Source organism: Rhynchophorus ferrugineus, unplaced genomic scaffold (assembly GCF_030347505.1).
Source record: "Rhynchophorus ferrugineus isolate W39M unplaced genomic scaffold, kcgeb_rfMv2 rfM2, whole genome shotgun sequence".
In the NCBI taxonomy this organism is placed as follows: domain Eukaryota; kingdom Metazoa; phylum Arthropoda; class Insecta; order Coleoptera; family Curculionidae; genus Rhynchophorus; species Rhynchophorus ferrugineus.
This window is the reverse complement of record NW_027472581.1, coordinates 831,900-857,121: the sequence shown is the minus strand read 5'-3', so window position 1 is coordinate 857,121 and position 25,222 is coordinate 831,900. Positions and strand designations below refer to the sequence as shown.

General features: G+C 32.1%; 1 protein-coding gene across 1 annotated transcript in view; it reads left to right on the top strand.

Annotated features, from left to right (window-relative positions):
- Positions 1-20,954, top strand: part of Gsc (goosecoid homeobox) — a 54,291-nt gene extending 33,337 nt beyond the window's left edge. Inside the window, exon 4 of the mRNA XM_076395775.1 lies at positions 20,665-20,954. Coding sequence (XP_076251890.1) covers positions 20,665-20,835 — 171 coding nt within the window. The 3' untranslated portion in view covers positions 20,836-20,954. The remainder of the gene's footprint in view (positions 1-20,664) is intronic.
- The last annotated feature ends 4,268 nt before the right edge of the window (positions 20,955-25,222 follow it).

Genomic DNA, 25,222 nt, shown 5'->3' with positions numbered 1-25,222 from the left:
ATGCCACACTGTTCGTAAGGGACCCAACTATCACATATTCAAGCCACGACTTTCAAAACATACATACGCGCCATCTACAGCGTTTGTCTCCATCATATTTGAACCACCCTCGTATATTTACATTTAACTCTCTAATCTAATCTAAGTAATGTATTTTATTTTCATTAGAGAACATTTTAGAACCTTTTTATATTTTGTTCTTGTTTCTTCTTTTACCACCCGTGTACATTTTTCTTCAGAAAGTTTTATTCACTCACTGTCACATTATGAACTACTATTTAAGTCAATAACTAAGCTGTTAATTTCCAATTTCAGTTCACAATTCAATCACTAGCCAATTTCGTCCTCTTTGTAAGAATCCTTTCCACATAGCCAAACAGTTCTTGATTGTACGTTCTTCAACATTTCGATCTGATTGAATATGCAGTGATAGAGAGGAAGACCCTATGTGGTCGTATTGTTCAGACATCTAAAATGCGGTGTATCTTTTTCCAGGCTTTTTACTAAAAGAGTAAATTATATAAAACACAATTAAACATTGCATTTATATGCTTTTATTTTGATGGCGTTTGAGGACAGAGCTACTTTTGCAGGCTTATTTGGTAACATGTTCGAATGTATCAGATAGTATTGTACCCCTTTTTAACAGGAATAAAATGAGAAAGAGAATATTGGCTGATATTAAAATATTTTATTCGACGTTTATTCAGCTATAATTCTATACGTCGCGCAAGACTTTGGCAAATTATTGCAGTAGGGCCTAGAATACAACTTGGCAAAATAATTACGCAAGCCACATGAGCCATATTCTTAAATTCTGCATTTCTAATCGTTATTTCTATGCGTTTGTACCAGAAGGTAGTGTCCGTGAACCAATATTATATTTACTCTATACTTATGATATCACTAAATGTGAAGGAGTAACAACTGCTACGAATATCAATATTGAGATAACTAAATACAATACAAACAGCTATCAATAACATAACATAGTGGAGTCAAAAATGTCGAAAAAAATTGAATATTACAAACTCTACATATCTCGATTGTACTTTAACAAAAATCTGCAAGTGGTAATTGATTCTAGAGTAATTCAACACGCAAATCCAATAAAATATTTAGACATGACAGTGGATACCAAACTCAACTAGAAAGAGAATGTTAAAAAGAAACGAGCAGAAATTTGAATGAGGTTCAAAAAATGTAGTGATTGCTTGGACGATAATTCAAATTAACAAACCATAATAAATTATCATTATATAAACAAATATCGAAACCAGTGTAGACCTATAATATAATATCGACATCACTACATAGTATAAAACAAAGTCGCCTTTTCTGTCCCTATATCCCTATGTGCGCTTAAATCTTTAAAACTACGCAACGGATTTTGATGCGGTTTTTTTCAATAGATAGAGTGATTCAAGAGGAAGGTTTATATGTATAATACATGCATAATATACTAAGGCAACATTGCTAATTTTAGAGGTTTCTAACGTGATGTCGTAAATTAACCTATTTTTTTAGGCTTATTTAGCAATTAGCAAAAACGCTGCCTAACCCTACGAGTTAGATCAAATTAATGTACTACAGTATTGTACACCATAAAAAGGTCTACAAAAAAGTCCGCGATGGCATATGTATATCTTTTAGGGATAACCCATATTAACCATTTTTATTGTTTACTTTTTACGTGAGAAAATGGCTTGTTTACGAAGTTATTTTAAGCAATACGGCATTAATCCTTATCGAATTAAGTACCTTAAATACAGTGTGCAATTAATATAGATCAATATGGTTCCTTACAGCATGTAAATTAAACAAATATTTTCGGAGATATTACAAATTTAAAATTTGCGTTTAAAAATGTGTAATGTAATAAAAATTGTATGAATTTAGATATTCCAAAGATAGCAGGAAATCTTCATAGTAAGTATAGGGGAAGAGGAATTGTTTTACTCCAAATTTAATGCGTGCAGGCCAAGGGCAGTAATGAATGAACCAAAAATACTGGATCGATTTTAATCATGTTTTCATTGAGTGACATAGGCATATATATTTTATGCCCGTGCAAAGTCGGAGCGGGCCGCTATGTTTTTATGTACAACGTTCATATTTTTTCTGTAGTGTATTTAATTTAGTATCAGCATTGCACCCGTGCGAAGCCGGCGCGGGTCGCTAGTAATATAATATAATATCAACCTAAATCAAACTTACAAAACAGACTTCTTTGTATCGCTGTTAACTCATCATAGTATACTAAAAATGAGGACATCCACAAAAATGTAAGGATGCCAACGGTTAGCTAGGAAATTACACTGTTTGCCCGAGAGATTGCGTGGACAACGGTGAACTTATCCGGAAGAAGAATATACAAAAACCTTTCTAGAGAAGTTTCACAAACAGTTGCAAAGCCCTGGATATTGTCAAGGTTCATCATTACTTATTCTAATCTGACCTAACCATTACTTCAACTCTCTACCTTCAACAACCTTTTACCAGTCTATAATTTTTTCATCATTTAAAATAATAATTAGACCTGAAGATACAATCTAGAACCACTGCGAGACATCAGTCAGTCGATTACAGCTCTTAACTATCCGGTGACGGTTTAGAGATCAAATAAAACAACTATTTAAGCCTCAAGTCCTCGAAATTTACTTGCATATTCGTCAACAATATCAATAAGCGCAAAAATAAATAGTAATGCCTTGGAAAATGTCTGAATTAAGCAACAGAATTTGAAACCAGAACATTGAATTCACTCCACTCTTTAAGCTCTTGATTTAGTAGGATAGTTAACATAATACTAGTTAATACAATTTAGTTATAGTATTTTCGTTATTCGAGAAATATTAATATTAGAAATGTACTCGAGCAAAATGAAGCGTTTAATACTTTTTAAACGTAAAAGTACTTTTCCACGCACCTAATTTAACCCCAAAATAAATATTATATTACGCACGCAGTAAAACGAATCTCACGACATTTACATATTTAAACTCTTTAATAACCTTTCCGTATATTTTAAATCGATTCAAGCCAATATAAACTATGTGTACAGTAGGAAATTATACAATAAAAATACCCATCGGCAGTTATTATCTACTTAAAAGCTGAAATTCTTCTTTCAATACAGTGGCGAATACTTGAATAAATAATAGTATTAATGTAGTCGGGTTTTCGAGTGTTTTCGATGACATTGGGAAATTTCTGATACAACAGGTATTGTGTGTTTGTGTATATGCCACCCATAAGGCAGTGGTGGCTCTTGTTCAACATACTTACCTATAAAACTAAAAGGGTTTCTTATACAAATGTTTAAAAATACATAAAAGTTAAATAGCTTGGTCGAAATTTGATAAAATATGTTAAATAAATTTCGTGAAATTAGTATGCGCCCTCTATGAATAAACACCACGACCAGTTCCTATTCTTTCAATGGAAGAAAACCTTAATCTAGTGCGTCTAGTCTAGTTATTGCAAGTTCTACAAAGGTCTTTACGTAAACATTGAGCCATTTAAATACTCCGAACTCAACGCTTAACTTAATTATGACGTTCAATTGTTCCGTCTCTTTTTAATTAGAGTACTGCTAATCAGTAAAGTGAGAAAGAAGAATGATCCGAGTTTCAAAAAGATTTTACATTTTTATAAACTGAATTTGGCAATACGTTCGATGGTGATGGTGACGCGCACTGGATGTTTTATTGGAAGGACTATATGTTACATTGTGGTCACCAAGCTATCATTAGGTGCTTGCAATTATTTAATGAAAAATAACAATTGTAAATCATCTTAAACTAACGGTTAGAAACAATAATGTGGTCATTTCTCTGCATAAAATAGGTTACAAAAATGAATACAAGGCTACGAATATATATATATATATATATATATATATATATATATATATATATATATAAGCAGGTAAATAGGTTCTAGAGGTAAATAAAAATGGTAAAATTTTGGAAATAACACATTTTATTTAAAAAAGTATCGAATAAAACGAAATAATAAAAATATAATTAATATATGCCCAGTTATTCTATTTTTTTAAAAACATCATATTTAAATTAATTTACATATTTGAACAATTAACAAGAATGTAATTAAAACTAAACGAAGAAGCCACCACTGTATATGAAAGCAGTGAAATTCTACTATTCTTGATCCACAAACCCCATTAACCCATTGTATTTTCCTTGTCATTAGATCATTCGGGTATCGTTGATAGTTTTATAATTTGTTGATTTGATCCCGATTTGTTTTTGTTAGAAAATGTAATTATTTCATAGTATCACTGTACACTGTTAATTCATCTTAGCAAAATGCTGTCTAATTTCTTCTTCTCTGATTCTCTGAAGTTTTTTGGCATATGTTGATACCTATTTGATTATCGTTGAAAATGATGTGATAAATTTGACAGCTAACATTCCCACTATAAAAAAAATTGATGCTGTTTGGTTTTATAAGTTTTAAAAATGTAACCTCTGCACTTACCCTTGTTCTCACATTTTTTAAAACCAATGTATGTTAAACCACCAAGAATAACACAACAATTTAATTATTATTACTATAAAATGATTATTAGTAACTCAAAATCTAAATATTTTAGATTTTTTTGTTGCTTTGACTTGATCGACTGTACCAATTAACTCCAAAAGAATGTACCGACATTAGAAAAGGACTATAATATAGTTTATCCTTTTCTGTGGTTTATTGTATGCAAGACAGTGTGCATGCGCCAAATTCGGAGATATTTGTAGACTAATGTATTTGCATAAAATAAATATTTTTCAGTATTATTGGATTAATCAGTGCATACAAACGTTAATTATTAAACACTCAACATTGCATTCTCAACATTCGTTATTTTTGTTGTTTGATTTGACGAGATCTACTGCCGGAGCCCAATAAATATTTTTAGGAGCTCATGATGATGCTGCTCCGTCATATCCCATTCTAATCAGATATTTCGACGCCGAGGCCAACAATAGCGAGTAATTGACTCAAAGTTATCCACTTACATGGGCTTGACAAGGCTTGGCCACACATTAAAAGAATTTTAAAGTATACACCATTGCAGCTCGAGTGATTATCATCTCACCTGACTTAGAGCCACTTCTGATTATCACTTGTTAAGATCGACATAGCATGGCTTGGCTGCCACACACTTTTAAAATACTGAAGAAATGCGAAAATAGATTTATAATTCGATCATTGTCAAACCAATATCACACGTTATCGTCATGTTGATGGAAACATTGAAATAAGTTTTATAAAATGATGGAAAGTTGGCGCAGTGGTAAAGGCAACAAGACGGTTTAACTACTGTTGCGATAGTACAGTCCAGTCCAGATAAAACCCTCGTTGGTAAGAAGGAGACCAAAAAAATGGTGGAAAATGAATACCTACTATATCAATTTTTTTTATTACGTTCCTTTTTAAAGCGAATAAATATATATATTCATATCCATAACTATAATATATCTATAACATCTGATTTTCAATCAATTGGTTAATTGTTGTTAAATAATTATTATTACTTTTTTAGTATCTGTTTTTCCTATTCGTGAGCAGAACTGTATTTTTGAAGTTTTTGAGAATCATCCTCATTTCAAATTCAGCAATTTTGCTTTTTATATAATCAACAAAAAAGATTTAAATTTTTATTAATATAGCATATTTTTTATAATCAATAATTTTTTTTACCTTGAAATAATTTCTAAAATATTTTTTGTAGATTCAAGACTTTATTATGTACTTTATTATTTTTCAAAATATTTTCCATCGCATCTTCGTATATCTATATTTTCTCATGCGTTGTTTTCAGGCTATCTGAATCTGGATTTTTTTAGTATATTTTTTTAGTTTGTTTTTAGTCAATATTCGGTAAATCAATGACTGTGACTCTTTTGGAATTTTAATCATATTGTTTATCACTCCGTGGATTTTTAGGACAATATTTATAACCACTAACTAGGTATCTGTATTAATTTTGAATAAGGTTCAACAGGTTTTGTCTTTTGATGAACACAATGTTAAAGCTCGAATTACATTTCATTATTTAATATATACTGCACTTCCAAAGTTTCAATTATCTTCTTACAAATAGATTCTTTTAGCAAAGTAACTCAAAAAGTGCTATAATAACCCAAATTCATTATTTGACCAGTTTAAAGATCATTTACGAGAGATAATTTTCCTTCTGATGAAAATTTTCGATTTTTTTATATTTCCATATTTTCTGTTGTCAATTCCTTTCAAACAATGATAAGTTAATGAAAATTACAAGAGCTATAAATAATTTAAGATTATATCGAATTTTACGAATCATATTACATCATATATCTTAAGAATTCTAAATTCAAAATAATTTAACACGAGTTTTTGTTTCTTTCGACCGATATATATACATATTATTTTCTATTGACATATCCCTTCCCACAATCAAAAGTTAATGAAAACTGCAGTATTTATAGATAATTTAACGTTGATTGTAATGGTAATATAATAATTTTTATAACACTTTTACATTTTTAGTTACACAATAAATAATGAATTTTCAAAAAATTTACACTTATATGTTACATATCATGAAAACTTTAGATTATAAACCAATCTAAGATGGATTTTCGTTTTCTTCAGCCCAATATACATATACTTTTGGAGTTTTATCTTTATGCGAGCCTAGGAAAGTAAAACAGTATGCTCAGCTATATTCTTAGATGTAGCACAAGCCTTCGATAAGGTTTGAAATGAAAGCCTTGTTCATAAACTACAGAAAATGTTACCAAAACAACACACCATACATTACAACCAGAATGTTTAGAGTCAAATAAGAAGAAGCTTACTCTACAATAAAAGAAGCTAAAGCAGGTGTACCACAAGGAAGTGTACTGGGGCCAATGCTTTATCTACTCTACGCTTGTTATTTACCACAAATGGAGAATATTACGATGGCTACATTTGCTGATGATACGAAGCCTCACGAAAATTACTACAGGCAGGTGACAATATAAATAATTGGACACAAGTAAGAATTAATGAAAGTAAATCTGTACATGTGCAGTTGACCTACAAACAGACCGTACAAACACCAATAACATTAAATAATACTTTCATTCCGTATAGCAACAACGCTAAATATCTCGGAATGAATCTTGATGCAAAACTTCGCTGGAAGGAACATATAAAGAGAAAAAGAAAAGAACTGGAATTGAAATATAGGAAAATGAACTGGCTAATTGGAAAAAAATCACAATTATCAGTACATAATAAATTGCTATTATATAAGCAAATATTGAAACCTATATAGACATACGGAGTCCAATTATGGGGATGTTCTGCAAAGAGTAACATAAATAAAATACAAATTTTTCAGAACAAAGTCCTAAGAGGTATTTTGGGCACACCCAAATACTATAGGACTGATTACCTACATCGAGACCTTCAGATACCCACAGTCAGTCAAGAAATCAAGAGAATTGCAAGGTGGCATGAGGAAAGGCTCCATTCTCATGAGAATATTGAAGTATTGCAGCTTTTGGATACCACCAGAACAGGACACAGACTCAAAAGAATTAAACCATCTGATCTTGTGTAGTGTTGTGTCATGAGGTGCATATAATAAAAAATACAGCAGTGACATGTAGAAACATTATTTCACCAGAGACTGAGATAGGGCCGATAGGTCCTCCTAGTTATATACCGAGATTTAAGTTATCATAAAGACAAATTGTAGGTTAGACTGAAACGACTAGTAATAATGTAATAATTAAATAATAAAAAAAATCTTGTGAGAGATAATACATTTTTACTCTTTTTCCATATATATAGTCTTGAAAATTTGCGATTATTTTACCATTTTCATAATTTCTGCTCATTTTCTCTCATATTATCGTATGTTATTGAAAATCACTGGGATTATAAAGAATAATATGATGATTTTATATTTTTAAGGACGAACTTATTGTTTAACCATTTTCTAAAAGAAAATTACCTCAAAAATCGAATGTCAATATTGTCCACCGGATACGCATGACTGTCACCACGGTTCGGAATATATTTTAATTGTAAACAAAAAATCTACGCCTCTGTCATGACGTTGGACAAGTTTAGTACCACCCAAGGTACGCTTTGTTTAAACTGTACATATCTAGCCTTAAAAATCACTAATCGCTAGTGCTCGGTCAACAACTTACTACCAATCTTCTGTCCCGTGTCAACAGACATTTAGATAAAAATCGGTAGCTTATTTACTTTCGGACACTCGACCGATGAGTACTCGATGCTTCTTTTAATGTCCAGGGCCTCATTCTTCTTGGGTACATATTAGAATCATTCAAATAGGTCAACATCAGCTTCGACTATGGAGATATTTTTATAACCTAAATGTCAAAACATATTTGATGTTAATATCATGTTATTTGTCGTTGGTATTTAACAACATTTAGACATGTTCTATTTAATTCTATTAAAAAATGAAGTCTGAAGAACATGTTCGTCTTGTACAATAATCTTTATTTTGGTTTCTTTTTGGTAACCTTATTAAAACGACTCGAACAATGTAATGGTATACCGTATTCAAACCAAAAGCCCCAATATCTCTTTAATTTATTTAAACTATTACCAACTTCTTCCACTTCAGTCTGTATTACCATGTGATTCGAAAAATAAACGATAGGCCTTCTGAATTTAAGTTCTCTCAAAATGACGGTTACTCAAATGAACAGCATAGTTCTAGGAAATTATTTTAACTCAATTTTTCAACACTTTTCAACACAACACAACACACAACAACAACAACAATTACATATTACTTCTTGTCTAATTTTCTTTTTCTTTCAGTGTATACACGTTTTACTCTAGTGTATATATCGTTTTTGTTTTATTGCTCACTCAGTTGGATACTCATGATACTAAAGAAGTATGTAATCTAAATGGAATTCACAAAATTTACAGTTACATGAACAAGAATAATTTAACTGCAGAGAAATTCAAGTAAGTATTGGTTGAAAAACAGTAGATGAAAAAGCCAAGAAGTTAATTGGTTAAATGGATATGACAAATGGAATAGAAGAACGAATCACGGTTGTATATTAAAATAAATCCATAATGTGATACACGTAGACTTATTTGGTGTTATAATGAACTCATTTGGAAAGAACGAAAATGTTCCAAATGACCATGAAAATCACAGCAGAAAGTGTAACAGATGAGTACAGACCATCAAAAATATTTCAAACGTAAAAATAGGATAAAACAATAGGAAGTACCGTAGGGAAAATAATTTATATAGAATACCAATCTGTATTTTTAACTGATGTGAAGAAGTTATTAATAGAGTATTAAAGCAACGGAAGGGAGACGATTGGTGAGAAGAAAATAGTTGAGCTAGTTTGATATGTTTCAAAATTGCTTTTGAAGCCATGATACTAAAATGAAAGATATCATTCAAAAAAAATGAATCATCCAGAATCAACTGTCAGTAGATGTAGTTCAGGGTATAGTGCTTTATCTTTATTTTATTTCTACTTTTAGAATGTACTAATGTCAGATATATTTTCAATAATTACATAATATAAAATAATTATATTTCACAATATAAATATGCTTGCAAGGAAATTTGTTTTATAAGCGATACTCATATCCTTGTATAATAAGCCACAAAATCTACATATGCCATTACTACATTATGTCTATATTGTAATCTACAAATCACATAACAGGTCAATTGAAAAGCCGGTCCCCGACCTAACACATAGATGGTGCTAATACAATTAAATCTATTCGTTTTTTAGTTAGCCCTAACCCTCAAAAGATTCGTGCATAAATTTGACAGCTGTTGGATCATTAGTTTGTGAATTATAACATTTTGAGTGAAACAACTTTTGTTATTGTGAAAAAAAGGATAAAAAGGAATTTCGCGTGTTGATAAAATATTGCTTTTTGAAGAAAACACTTGAAGCAAAAAACTGCTGAGTGATGCTGAGTTTCCGAACACTGCCTCAGGAAAATCAACCAAAATAGAGTTGATCGAGTGTGAGTTGATGATTTTGTTGATCAAGGATTGGTATGTTAAGTTTAAACGTGGTGAAATGAGCACCGAAGGCGGTGATCGCAGTGCACGCCCAAAAGAGGTTGTTACCGACGGAAACATTAAAAACATCCACAAAATGATTTTGAAAGACCGTAAATTGAAACTGAATTAAACAGCAAACACTCTGAAGATATCAACTGAACGTGTACATCATATCATTCACGAATATTTGGGAATGAGAAAGCTCTGTGCAAAGTGAATGCTGCGCGAGCTCACTTTTGACCAAAAACAACGACGAGTTGATGATTCGGAGCAGTATTTGAAGGTGATCAAGCGTAATAAACGTTTTTGTGTCGATATGTGACAATGGATGAAACATGGCTCCATCATTTCAGTCCGAAGTCCAATCGACAGTCATCCGAGTGGATCGCACAAGATGAACCCGCTCCAAAGCACAGGAAAACGCAACAGTCGGCTGGCAAGGTTATGGCATCTGTATTTTGGGATGCACATGGAATAATTTTCATTGACTATCTTGAAAAAAGAAGGACCCTCAACAGCGACTATTACATAGCGTTATTGGACCGCTTGAAAGACGAAATCGCCGAGAAACGGCCGCATTTGAAGAAAAAGAAAGTCATGCTTCACCAGGTCAATGCACCGTGTCAAAAATCCATGCATTGGGGTTCGAATTGCTTCCTCATCCACTGTATTCTCCATATCTGGCCCCAGCGACTAATTACTGTTCTCAGATCTCAAAAGAGTGCTCGTTGGGGAGAAATTATCGTCGAATGAAGAGGTGATAGACGAAAATGAGGCCTATTTTGAAGCAAAGGACAATTCGTACTACAAAAATGGTATCGAAAAGTTAGAGGGTCGCTATAATCAGTGTATCACCCTTGAAAGGAATGATGTTGAATAAAATAATAATTTTGCCAAAAATAAGTGTTTTAGTATGGTAAGGCTTTTCAAGTGACCTGTTATGTCACTGATAATTGGTTGACATCAAGCTCAAATGGAAAGAACTTAAAAAGAAACGAGCAGAAGTTGCTTGGACGACAATTCGAATTAACAAAACACAATAAATTGTTATAATACAAACAAATCTTGAACCCAGTATGGGCTTAAAATGTGCAACTATGAGGTTGCATAAAGAAATTCAATATTAACGTGATTCAAACTCACCAAAATAAAGTAATAGTAGCATTGTTAAGGCCCCATGATATATTAGAAAGGAGAAAGATCTATGGATTCCAACAGTCACCAAAGAAAAAATTTTTTTTTAGTAGCGTACTTACCCAGAGACTGAAGAAATAAAAATCTTTTAAACCAATATAGTTTTAATTATGCAAGAAAACTGTTTTAAAACTGAAATAATGAAGGAAAAACTACCAAACAATTGTAACTAATAATACCTTTATATTTTTAATAATGTTTTTACTATCTAAAATTCGATTGCAATTTTTTATATTGTCATTTCTATTTGTAACATGTGTTAATATCAAATACATTTAAGAATCTCATTTTATTAGTTGTATCTATTTTTTTCAAAATTTGAAAAAATTAGTTGTATTCTTCATATAATATATTAGTGTCAGATGTTTTGTCTTATAGACAATACTAATACACTTTTGAAATAAGCAAGCAACTGGCTATAGTATATCAAAAGACGTGTTAATAACGTGCTGCATGAGGCTCAAAAACAAAAAAAAATAATTAAAAAATAGCTAGTAATTTGCAATACTTTGGAAAAATACAACGAACATGTTTTTTGTAATAATATCAATTGACAAAGAAATCCTTCAATATAAATTAGCAAGAAAACACTTCATTGTATTTACAATGTGGGTTTTTCGTTTACTTCCGTGACCTATATAATAAATACCTTCTGGGAATGAGAAATTACACACTTAACTTCACACCTAATGCAAAATATTAAAAGGTCCATTTCTTTCAAATGTTACTTTAAGCTGTGGTTTGGTTATCCCCATCTTACTACCGTTTCCCATTGAGAAGTACTAAAATATCGGACAAAAATCATCAAATAACAAGATTACATGGTCATCCTATTAACATTTACAACATTTTCCACACGTTAAACTCGCAAACAATCGATCCGTTCACTCCTGGTTAATATTTAATTATCGCTCTATTGACATCGCCAAGTTATCCTTTTTCGCATCCCCAACTCCCTTAAGTGGATTAAGTGGGTTCTAATATAAAATTTACGGTAATTGGCTAAGCCGTCTTCAAAGTCGGTCTTCGTCTCTTACATTTTAAATGACTTTCGGAGAGGTTTTCGTCCAGTGTCCACCGCTGGTCCGCGTCTTTCATTGAAACCGGATGACCTGAGGGTTCAGCGGGTGGTATGGCGGTGAATTCTATCCGAGACGGCCAAAGGATTACAAGTTGTTTAGTTCTAAAGTCAGTTGTGTTTAAAATTGTGCCCTAAGTACTGTTTTTTTTTAACTGTTAAGTTTTCAAATTTATTTTTAATATTTTGTTCGAGCGAAGTCCTATGCACAGCACCAACAGTATTTAAAAATTTATTTTGTTTGGATTTCTGTGTATATTTTGTGTATATATTTTTTCTTATTGGTTATTCACTGGAAAGGTTTTTTGCACCGTATTGTTACTGATAATGAAAAATTGATCAATTACGATAATCTAAAGCGAAAAAAGCATGGAGACCACCTGAATATGTATCAATATCAATCGCATAGCCGAATATCTATGGCTCCAAGCGAATGCTCTGTGTTTGGTGGGATGAGTGTGATGTGGTATACTATGAGCTTTTAAAACCTAATGAAATCATGGGAATCGCTATCGGCTACGATTAATGCTTTTAAACTGAGAACTACACGAAAAACGGCCGTATATGATTAGCGTCTGTATATACCGAATAAATCAATAATACTAAATAGAAAACCGTATGTAGATAAGTTTAAAAATCATAAAAACTAACAGTTATTCTAGGTTTAGGTGAATATTTCGCATTTTCATAAATAGATATCATTGATCAAGATACATGCAGGTACTTAATATATAGTGCCAAAAAAATTATATATTATATATATAAATATATATATATATATATATATATATATATATATATATATATATATATAGAACATCAACAATCTGCCTGTGGGCAATAAGTATTATTGTATGATGAATTCGGTTATATAACCATCTTAACATGTAAAAGATCACTTCAGTAAATGCTGTACAACTTATAATCTAAATCTTATTCTACGTACTATTCTAACTTATTCTAGAGATTATTAAATCCCACTCTATGTGTCTATTGTCTATTAGTTCGTATGGTAGTTTGCGTTTGACCCTAAAAGCACTTTGAACACTTCATCGCGCAGGTTTAACTGTTTGGTGAGTGCATTAGGATGCACTAATAGTCTTTCAGAGTACTTCGCACTAACACTCCGAATCACAGTCGTTATGGGTTTTCAGGAGATATCGTGTTGAATCAGTTTGTACGTCACGTAATATAGTATAACCTCAGTTAGATTTGCTAATAGTACCCCACAGTTCAATACCATAAGTCCAAATGGGCCTAATATTGACTTATACAGCAAAACCTTGTTATCTGATTGCCACTATATGTATTTTCCATGTCAAACGTCGATCAAAATGCATTCTCAGATATTTAACGTTGTCTGCCTGCAGAAGTTCATGATGATTCAATTCTACTAAAGGACATGTCCTTCGTTCGATATATTAAATAAAACGACGTACTACAATGAGACAAATCCGAAGAACTCCCCATCATTTTTGTCCATTAATCATAACAAACGCTTATATTTGATGCTTGATCCAAAGGTATCAATTTCCATTTATAACTATCTTCCATGATAATTTAATAAGCTTTGAAACTTGCACTATACGGTATAATGGTCTCTATATGCCTTTAAATACAACATAAAATTTAAAAATACGTTTAACAAGAAATAAATTAAATGTCATCGAAATTAAAATCGCTGTAGCGCAAACATTTTATAATGGTCAGCGCAATAGAATTTTAACGAATGGATATTAAATACTGACGAGAACGATATTAAAAGAAGTCGCGTAAGATATGTTTATGATTTCACCGAGGAATGTAATAAATTTGTGTAATTAACAATTCTACAAGATATTTAAATAGTATTTTAATAATAATTTTAACAAATTGAAATTTTTTTCCGAATTTTTATGTATATTAATATATTTGAATATAAACGTTTGGAGCTAATAATAGCTATAATATAGATTTAACAGAAAATCAGTAATTTTCTTTCTTGTAAATTCATTGACCAATTTCCATGAGATACAGTCCAACGACCAAAAAAATAAAAAGTTTCTTTGTGAAGCATAACTGCGATTAAATGAATAAATTATTAGGCCATGTACTTTAAAATACATGCAAACTATTTCAAGAACTAACACCACTCGTCTTTTTTATTAACAACTTTAGAGCATCAAACGCCCATTAATACGTATTTGTATATTAATTGAAACAATAAAGAACACAATTGGACATCTATATTTTACGATATAGAAAGCATATTAAAGTAATGTTTTTACAATCATTAAAAGAACTATTGACTTCTCGAAACTTAGGTCTGTAAAGCAAATAACTAAAATAATTGGTTCAATAAAAGGTTCAAAGAATAAATAGTTAAATAGTTATAAATTTTATTGTACTAATCGTTAAACATGGTAAAAAACGATTTATCAGCGGTTTAAAATATTTACCAAATTACTGCTAATAAATTGGTTTTTTTTATTTGTCTCATGTGTCCCATCTAGGCAAATTATATAGTTAGTTTCACATTATCTTGATATTTTTATTACTTCATTTATGCATTAATATAATTTCTATCTTTTGTACATACTTTTTACCTAAAATATATATTGAAAAACAATAAATTTATTAAAAAACCAGGCTAATTTGATAAAAGAATAACTTCTATTTTTTCTTGCTAATTTATTTTCTTAATCCGCATTTTTGAACAAAAATGCATCGTTCTTCACTTATTTATTCCACTATCAGATCTTTAAAAGAGCAGCTGTCTTATTTTGTCCTATCAATAAATTTATTTATTTAAAATTATCATTTTATGTAATGCTTTGGATTAGAAGTTAATACCAATGACATTTAGGGGAAAATTTAATACAATCTACAGTTACTACAAAAATACAGAAATTACTACCAGTTCTTAAGCAAGAACAATTTTACTTCAACTACAAGTAATACTGAACCTTAAATAACGTTTTCGTCAAAAAGGGAGTCGTCCATTAATCTGTATTATGCTTAATCTAGAAAATATAGAATGTTTACTTAATTTATCTACTATTGAAATATTAATTAATTATTTATTATGAATAAATCTACTACTGCCGAATATATATTCGAAAGAAAATCTACAGTCTCATATGGGTGATTCTCAATACATAAACCTATTTCGACTCGAATTCCACGAAGTAGTGTCTTGGAACCACTCCTATATCTGCTCTATACTGCTGATATCCCAACAACAAAAGAAACAGTACTTGGAACATTTGCCGACGACACATTTATCATGGAGAAAGATGTGTCTCTGTCTAAAGTTGTGGAAAAAGTATAGGCAACAATCTACAAGATCTACAAATCGACTAGATACTAGAAAATAGAGCCTAATAGCTACAAATGTTAATTTTGCGTTGCGGGGAAATGACAAAAATCTAATTATATCGCTTGATGGATGCCCGATTCCTCAAGCAAAATACCTCGGCATTCCTCTCGATAATAGCTTAAATTGGAAACATCAAATTATAAAAAAGCAGAACAGATTTATTTAGTCGGCAGATACTCTCAACTTGACCTAAAATCAAAGAGATTATGTTATCAGTCATAGAGTCAACTTGGACCGCTACTGAACAATACCCAAGAAATCAGAATACTGAAGCGAACTTGGTGGTTGTGCATCAATCAAAACTAGAATTACCTCCTCTAACATAAACAGCCATTCTCATTTGATGGAAGATATAAATGAGCTGTAACCAAATGTTCCATATATCGTACAATAAACAGATCATTTTTGCAAAAGTTAGGAAATGGTTTTGCCCTTTATAACGATATATCGATATTTCTTCGGTATCCTGGCTGGACTGAAGCCGATTCCTATTAACCGATACTTTTTTTTTACCAAAACCATACTGTTTTCACGCAACCGAATACAATTAGCTAAAATAACCTGACAACACGGGAACGACTTCGATTTAGCGTTTTCTATGTCTTTTCCCCGTCCGAAAACGATCGTTCGACGCGTATTGTGCTCTAACCGCCCGCCCAAACCTAAAACAAACACGAAAATTATTTCAGGCAAGCGATTGTGTTTATTAATGCGATGATATGGGCCGCTTTCCCGATGTGGATTTAACGGCCGATTCGGGATCGAACAATGGAACAAAGTATTAAATATGTTATTGTTGGGGACTAAGTTCCGGATATCCCTCTCGCGGCGCGCCCTTAACTCCGCTTAATTGGGGGTTCGTTTATTTATGTTAAAAAGTGCGATTGGTTGTTGGGCTTGGGGGGTGGGGGTGTAGAGAGGGGGAACGAGGAGCACTTTGCCATGTCGTCGGATTTTAATCGAAATTACGGATAAGATAATATTTCTTTTTGAAAGGGCTGATTTTATACTTTAAAAAATAGGGTATATTATAATCGTTGTAATAACTAAATAAAAATAATCAAAACCTTATATAACCTACTAGCGACCCGCCCCGGCTTCGCACGGGTGCAATGCTGATACTAAATTAAATACACTACAGAAAAAATATGAACGTTGTATATAAAAACATAGCGGCCCGCTCCGACTTTGCACGGGCATAAAATGTATATGCCTATGTCACTCAATGAAAAAATGATTAAAATCGATCCAGTATTTTTGGTTCATTCATTACTGCCCTTGGCCTGCACGCATTAAATTTGGAGTAAAACAATTCCTCTTCCCCTATACTTACTACGAAGATTTCCTGCTATCTTTGGAATATCTAAATTCATACAATTTTTATTACATTACACATTTTTAAACGCAAATTTTAAATTTGTAATATCTCCGAAAATATTTGTTTAATTTACATGCTGTAAGGAACCATATTGATCTATATTAATTGCACACTGTATTTAAGGTACTTAATTCGATAAGGATTAATGCCGTATTGCTTAAAATAGCTTCGTAAATAAGCCATTTTCTCAAGTAAAAAGTAAACAATAAAAATGGTTAATGTGGGTTATCCCTAAAAGATAAACATATACCTTCGCGGACTTTTTTGTAGACCTTTTTATGGTGTACAATACTGTAGTACATTAATTTGATCTATCTCGTAGGGTTAGGCAGAGTTTTTGCTAATTGCTAAATAAGCCTAAAAAAATAGGTTAATTTACGACATCACGTTAGAAACCTCTAAAATTAGCAATGTCGCCTTAGTATATTATGCATGTATTATACATATAAACCTTCCTCTTGAATCACTCTATCATAGGGATATAGGGACAGAAAAGGCGACTTTGTTTTATACTATGTAGTGATATATATATATATATATATATATATATATATATATATATATATATATATATATATATTTCTCTTCAATTGTGGGCCGATTTACAAAATTCTTTTTTTATTCGATAGAGTGCACTTCCTAGTGCTACTGGAACCTAATCAAGATCTGTTAGGGGAAGGGGGGGAACTCGAGGGAAACGCTCAAATTTCAAAGACCCGTACAAAGTTTTCACATACTTTTTATCCAAAATAATCAGATATTTGGGTATAGTTTATTGCTAAGCTGATGTGGCGGAAAATCGGAAGTCGTTTAGTGCAAAAGCCATTCAGTTTACTTCTTAAGCACTATAGCATATCGGACCTCGCAGAAATATTATAAACAAATGCTTCTATGTTGTAATGGTCAAAGCGTCTAGCTTACAAACGGCTGTACTTTACTTGGCCTACCCATTGTAATATTAAATAAAATAACTGCATAATTTATTAAGTAAATATCTAACACTAAAAAGAGAAAAATAAAATATTATTAACAAAAAAATTAAACCTACTTCAAAAAATAAATTAGAAACTCACTAAAAATTTAAAAATATAAAACTTATATTTTTAACACAAAAAAAAATCGTTGCAATTACTAAATAAAAACAATCAAAACCTTATATAACCTATATGCTACACGTATTTTATATTCTGCTATATACATATAATTTAACTTAATACCTACCTAAACCTATTTATCTATTTACAATATTATTAACTACTACTAACTAATCAGTCGGTGTCGAACCCAAACAGTTATATTAATTTAGATTTATTTTGTTCGTAATTTAATTTTTTGTATATGTTACAAAATTATATTATTTTTACATTGTTTGGGTTCGACACCGACTTTAAAGTAGTTAATCATGTTGGTAGTAGCTATGATCAGTTGGTAGTAGTTAAAATAAGATTTATTATTTATATATATTTTAAAGTCTCCTTTTACCAACTATGGGTTTATCTGGATTGGGCCTAAAGTTTAACGTGGGCTCCAAACCACGGTTCTCAGCATTAAGCCTACCGACTGGCGAGTGACCAACTTTAGAAATCATCCCAGAAGACATCCGGTCTTACCCAGACTGGTTACTGGCGTGACTGGGATCATTTTCCTTGTCGGATTTTACACTCTTGCCTAGAACATTCACAAATATTAAACAATCACAAACATCAATTTACGACCATGCCCCAGCAGGATTCGAATCCGCGGCTATCGCAACAGTAGGAGGACCATCCCATCGCCTTTACCACTGCGCCACCAAGCCGGCCTAAAATAATATTGTCATCAGCTCTGCAATAACATTATACACAAATATCTGATTATTTTAAATAAAAAATATGTGAAAACGTTGTACGTGCCTTTGAAATTTGAGCGTGAAAAACTTTTTCGTCAGCTTTTTTCAATTTTTTTTCGTACACACCTTATCCTGACAGTGAAAAACACAACAAAGATCGACTTATCAAATTTGGTGTAGTGGTCCTGTAGTTATATAGATTCAATGGGTATTCGATAATAAATCAATTTATTAAAACATTTAAGCTCAGTAAGCTTTGACAAATTTTTAAACAACAAATGACATCAACAATATTCTAAAAATTGTGACATTTGGTGTGTGATGGAACCAAAACTCTTAGAAGGTTATATTCATCTTTCAGAAAATATGACAAAATACCATATGTCATGAATACTAGCACTAGAGGAGAACTTTACAATTTGTTCTGAACTTTGTACTCAGTACTGAAATGAACAATTACAAGCTTCAATAATCTCAAAAAAAATTTTTTTAATTACTCTTCGTGAGTCCACAATCTGCCCTATTGGCAATAAGTATTTCTTCTGTTTATATTATATATACATGGCATGTAGAAAATCACTTCATTAAGCAATCTTCTGTATAAAATATTATCTTAATTAATTAGTCTTATTCTAATGCTTATTCTAAACTCTATATATGTCCAGTAATCAGATCAGGTGGTGTTAAACGTTTTAGTCTACGCACTTCACTATCACGTCGCATATTTAGCTGATTAGCGAGTACATTGGGATGCACTGACACTCTTTCGAAGTACTTCATACAAACACGTTGGATTACACTCGTTATAGGTTCTAGAGGAATATCGCGTTGTATCACTTTATTTGAAATATAGTACGGAGCATCAACGATGGCACGCAACACCTTATTTTGGAACCGTTGAATGATGGATATATTAGATTTGCAATCTCAAAAATAATGGTAAAAATATAACCATACTTCTAAAAGCGAAGATAATAATAAAGATAATAGAAGATATAGAATAAATTCAAAGAAGAATAAAATCTTCAAAATCACCAAATTAATAGAACAAAAACCAAATTCATAATAATCGTTCTTTTGTATAAGTATAAATTGAAAACAATACAACAGGGTAATATATTTGTTTTAATTAATTACATCTTACATTAGATATGCTTTGTACAATCTTAATTAGTACATCAGTATCCCAAATTAAAATAAAACTAAACTACTTTTTTATTAAAGTTAATAATACACTTATAAACTAAACAAGTTCATATGGTTTGGTACGCTTAAATCTTCTGATTTCTTGCATGTTGTCCAGTAGCTGTATTGCGCCCACGATTTGTGATTTAACAACTTTGTTTCAAGGCAAAATCTTGTATCACTTATAGATAGAACTTTGTTTTGGGTGCGTTGGATTACTAGTTGGTTTGATGTTTTAGTGCAACCCCATATTTGCAACCTCATAGGTCCAAATTGGCTTTAACTGATTCTTATTTCATCATTTTTGAAGTTTAAATACTTTCAAACTTCTACAAGCATCACGATTCAATTTATTTCTTATCGCATACAACAAACAAATTATTCAATCTTACACTAACTGCTGAAAAGATTCAAAACTGCTTCATTTTATTGAAATAAAAACGGAGATTTCCTTTTCACGCAACCAAATATAATTTTTACGTTCGACTAAAATATTCCTTTTAATCCTATTACACACTAATAACTCAATATTGATTTTGCATCCGTTTTGTTACAGGTCTGGTTTAAAAATCGCCGAGCAAAATGGCGGAAACAAAAGAGAGAGGAACAGGAAAGACTAAGAAAAATCCAGGAGGAGGATAACAGATCGAACATCGATCCTCAAAGAATCCTGCCACCCACCCAGCAGTTTAGTGACGACGATTCTTCAGATTTGGAAGTGGCATAAACATGTTCGACAATAACTTATAAAATTAACACGGTTATTTTAATTAACTTAATTAAATTAACGAAATTATTTATTTTATTATATATACAAGGGGAAGTTCTACATTTTACACCCAGGTATTAACGTAATAATACTAATTTTTTCGCAAAACATGTTAGAAGAATAATAGTGAATGAGCGTTTTGTGGTATTTGATTAATATGACATCAGAATTATGCTGTTGCCCTATTTTTTCCAAAATAGATTTAACGAAATCATATGGTGCTAAATCAGGCGAATATGGCAAATATTTGATGGTAATAAATACTCTTTGTGGTGAAGAAATTAGTCACAAATATCTGTTGATAAGATGGAATAGTATTGCTATGAGAGAATATGATGTTCTGGCACTCTGCAAAAACTTCAGAAGCTCCAAGCACCAAACTATGATGAAATTATTCACGGAATTTTTTGTAATCACAAATTTCAAATGGTCAACATATTAACCATGTTTTTTTTTTATTTTACTTCAACAGTTTACACCAACACAACAAACTGATTGATACATTTTGAACGCCCCTTGGTACGTGATTTTGTTCGAAAATCAAATACAAATTCTGTTTGTGTTATAATAAAGTGTTTTGTTCTCGTTTAGATTTAAGTTTGGAGGTCTAGTCAATTGTTATTGTAAATAGTTTATGTATAAAATGTAAAATACTAATTTTAGTATAGATGATTGATGCTACTAAACATTCCTTGATTTCGAAACTGATTGAAATATAAGGTACCCAGGCGAAAGTGGTTTTAGACGTAATCGGTCAATTTCAACCTAGTCAGCATTGTCGAAATATTCACATTTTTTGATTATAAGCGTATATATAAAAGAGACGAAAGCTTAAACAAGTTCACTGTGTAAATAAGAATTGATTCAAGGACATTGTCACTATGAAAACGTTTTCTGAAGAGATTTTAACATTACATGTTAGCAGTTACAACTTACGTATACCCACTTAGCACATATCTATAATGTAAATCGTACTTTATATGAAAAAAATTGCTGTATATTTATGATTAAGTTTGTAAATATTATATATATGATATATCTTATTGTTCCTACGAGTTTAATTTGAGGTCGTATTATGTGTTCTTATTTTATGTAAAATGTACAATACAATTTGTATTATGTATAAAATGGTGTATTATTTCTATATTCCCTTTTCCCAAGATATAGTTATTGGTGCAAGACAAATTGTTACCTATTAAATAAAATAATAGTATGTGATATTAACTAGCGTTGGGAACTATCGACTGAAAACAGTCGAAACAGTCGATAGCTCAAAAAAATAGCGACTGAAAATAGTAATTACTATAAAATGCACGGTTCGACTGTCTTGTTCAATTCGTGATGTCGGACGAAGATGCAAGAACCCTTTCCTGTAAAAATTGTGAGAGAGGAAAGGACGGAGACAATCGCTTGGACCAGTTAATCTTACATGAGCTTATATTTTCCAACGGTAGTATAAGCGAGACGGAGATGTACATATTCCCTCAATTACTAACTTTAAAAAAGAAAAAAAAATTACTGAATACTGTTAACATGCAATTGATAATTTCATTTTAAACGAAGTAGAATTACTTTTATATTTGAATGTTCGGCGGATCTGTAAAAAGGAATGGAATTTTTTTATGGAATGGAATAATACCCCACAAATGTTTTATCGTATTTTGTGTGTAATGTTAATTGCTATTCTCAAATAATATACTATAATAAATATAGACAATACAATAGAACTTAAACCATAACACTAAATAAAAATTAAGCATATACCTAATCATAGAAAAAAAGTAATTCATGACATAATTAAAAATGATCGCCCAATAACTACTGGAGCTTTTTCAAATAAAGTAAATACTTTATTTATTATTAGCCGGAAATAGTTTTAACAAAAATCAAGAGAGTAATCGAAATATTACTTATTGTTGCCAAAAAAAAAGTTAAAATTACAGTTAATTTTGCTATTTATCATTCATAATACGGCACTACTAGAATTAAATACATATATTTTTTAGTTAGCTCTAACCCTTAAAAAATACGTGTATAAATTTGACAGCTGTCGGAACATTATTTTGTGAATTATAGCATTTTGAGTGAAGCAACTTTTGTTATTGTGAAAAAATGGATAAAAAGGAATTTCGCATGTTAATAAAATATTGCTTATTGAAGGGAAAAATACAGTTGAAGCAAAAACTGGGCTTGATGCCGAGTTTCCGGACACTGCCCCAGAAAAATCAACCATCAAGTATTGGTATGCTAAGTTTAGACGTGTTGAAATGAGTACCAAAGAAGGTGAACGCAGTGGACGCCCAAAAGAGGTTGTTACCAACGAATACATTAAAAAATCCACAAAATGATTTTGAATGGCTATACATTGAAATTGAATAAAATAGCAGACACTCTAAAGATATCAACTGAACGTGTACATCCTATCATTCACGAATATTTGGGTATGAGAAAACTCGAAACAACGACGAGTTGATGATTCGGAGCAGTGTTTGAAGATGGTCAAGCGTTATAAACCCGAGTTTTTGTGTCGATATGTGACAATGGCACTCCAAACGATGAGAAGTCCAATCGACAGTCAACCGAGTGGACTGCACACGATGAACACGTTCCATAGCGTAGGAAAAACGGAACAGTCGGCTGGCAAGGTTATGGCGTCTGTATTTTGGGATGCGAATGGAATAATTTTCATTGACTACCTTGAAAAAGGAAGGACCATCAACAGCGACTATTACATAGCGTTATTAGACCGTTTGAAGGACGTAATCGCCAAAAAACATGTCGCATTTGAAGAAAAAGAAATGAATTCACCAATGACCGTGTCATAAGTCAGTGAAAACGATGGCAAAAATGCTTCCTCATCCACCGTATTCTCCAGATCTGGCCCCCAGCGACTATTTTCTCTTTCTATTGGGAAAACATATTCGTCGAATAAAGAGATGATCGCCGAAACTGAGGCCTATTTTGAAGCAAAGAATAAACCGTACTACAAAAATGGTATCGAAAAGTTGGAGGGTCGCTATAATCATCACCCTTGAAGGGAATGATGTTAAATAAAAAAAACTAATTTTGCCAAAAAATGTGTTTTACTATGATAGGCCGGGGACTTTTCAATTGACCTGTTAGTATCTATTTAATTTCTAATTATTGCATTTTCCGCAAATTTCCCAATTTATTACAAAATAGTCAATCCTACATAACAAACTCTATTATATCTTGTACGGTGACGTAACTGTTCGTAAAATCTGTTTTATTGATGATATAGACTATACCCTATTGGGTATTGGTATTTTAGTGACCGCCACAACTTTTTAGGCTACTATGCATTCACCTACAGCAAGTTTAAAGGTTGGTAACGTTGGTGAATTGGTACCATGCGGTTCCCGACTATAAAAGACCACCATGACGACGTCCCGCTCTATTTTCTTTTCTCTACTCCCTTGTAACAGTACCACTTCCACAGCGCTACCGTAATTCCTTCACCTAACCTAATATCCTGTCAATTCCCCGTCGACCACATGAATTATTTAATATGGCAATAAACAAGTTTTTATTCAACCAGTGCTTTCAGTTCCATGCGAAATTCAGAGCGAATTCCTTCCACAAAATAGTAGTGGGTGTTCAGACAAACAATCGCATCGACAGCCACACATTCCGACCGACCGGCCAGACGAACATTCCTACAATTAGAGACCCCCGACGTGATCGAAGTGCCTAACAGGTAAACCAGCTCAACATAAGTCACTCGACAGGTGCTTGACACGTTCATGGAAGGATAGAACAAGGAACGGAACCCATCAACATCACATGGTCGATGTTATCCCACGAGACTTACGCGAAGGACGAAGACCACAGAAGCTCCTCATGCATAACATCAACACACGAACACCCTTGCATCACGAAATGAGACATGTAACGCACCAAACTTATAGATACCCTCAAACAAATCTCATAAGCAGTCCCTGGGCGATTCAATGCGTTATTGCGGGTGCACTCCGGAACCTGCACCACATAGAGGTACGTTCCACGACAGCTCCACTAGGAGGGGAGTTATGTAGCGACCGCTACAACCATTTAGGCTACCACACATCCACCTATAGCAAGTTCAAGGGTTGGCAACGCTGGTGGATTGGTATCATGCAGTTCCCGGCTATAAAACACCACCACGACGACGTCTCGCTCTCTTTTCTTTTCTCCATCCCCTTGTAACAGTACCACTTCCACAGCGCTACCTTACTTCCTTTACCTAACCTAATGTCCGGTCAATTCTACCGTCGACCACATGTATCATTTAATATCGCAATAAACAAACAGCGACAGCTACACATTCCGACCGACCAGACGAACA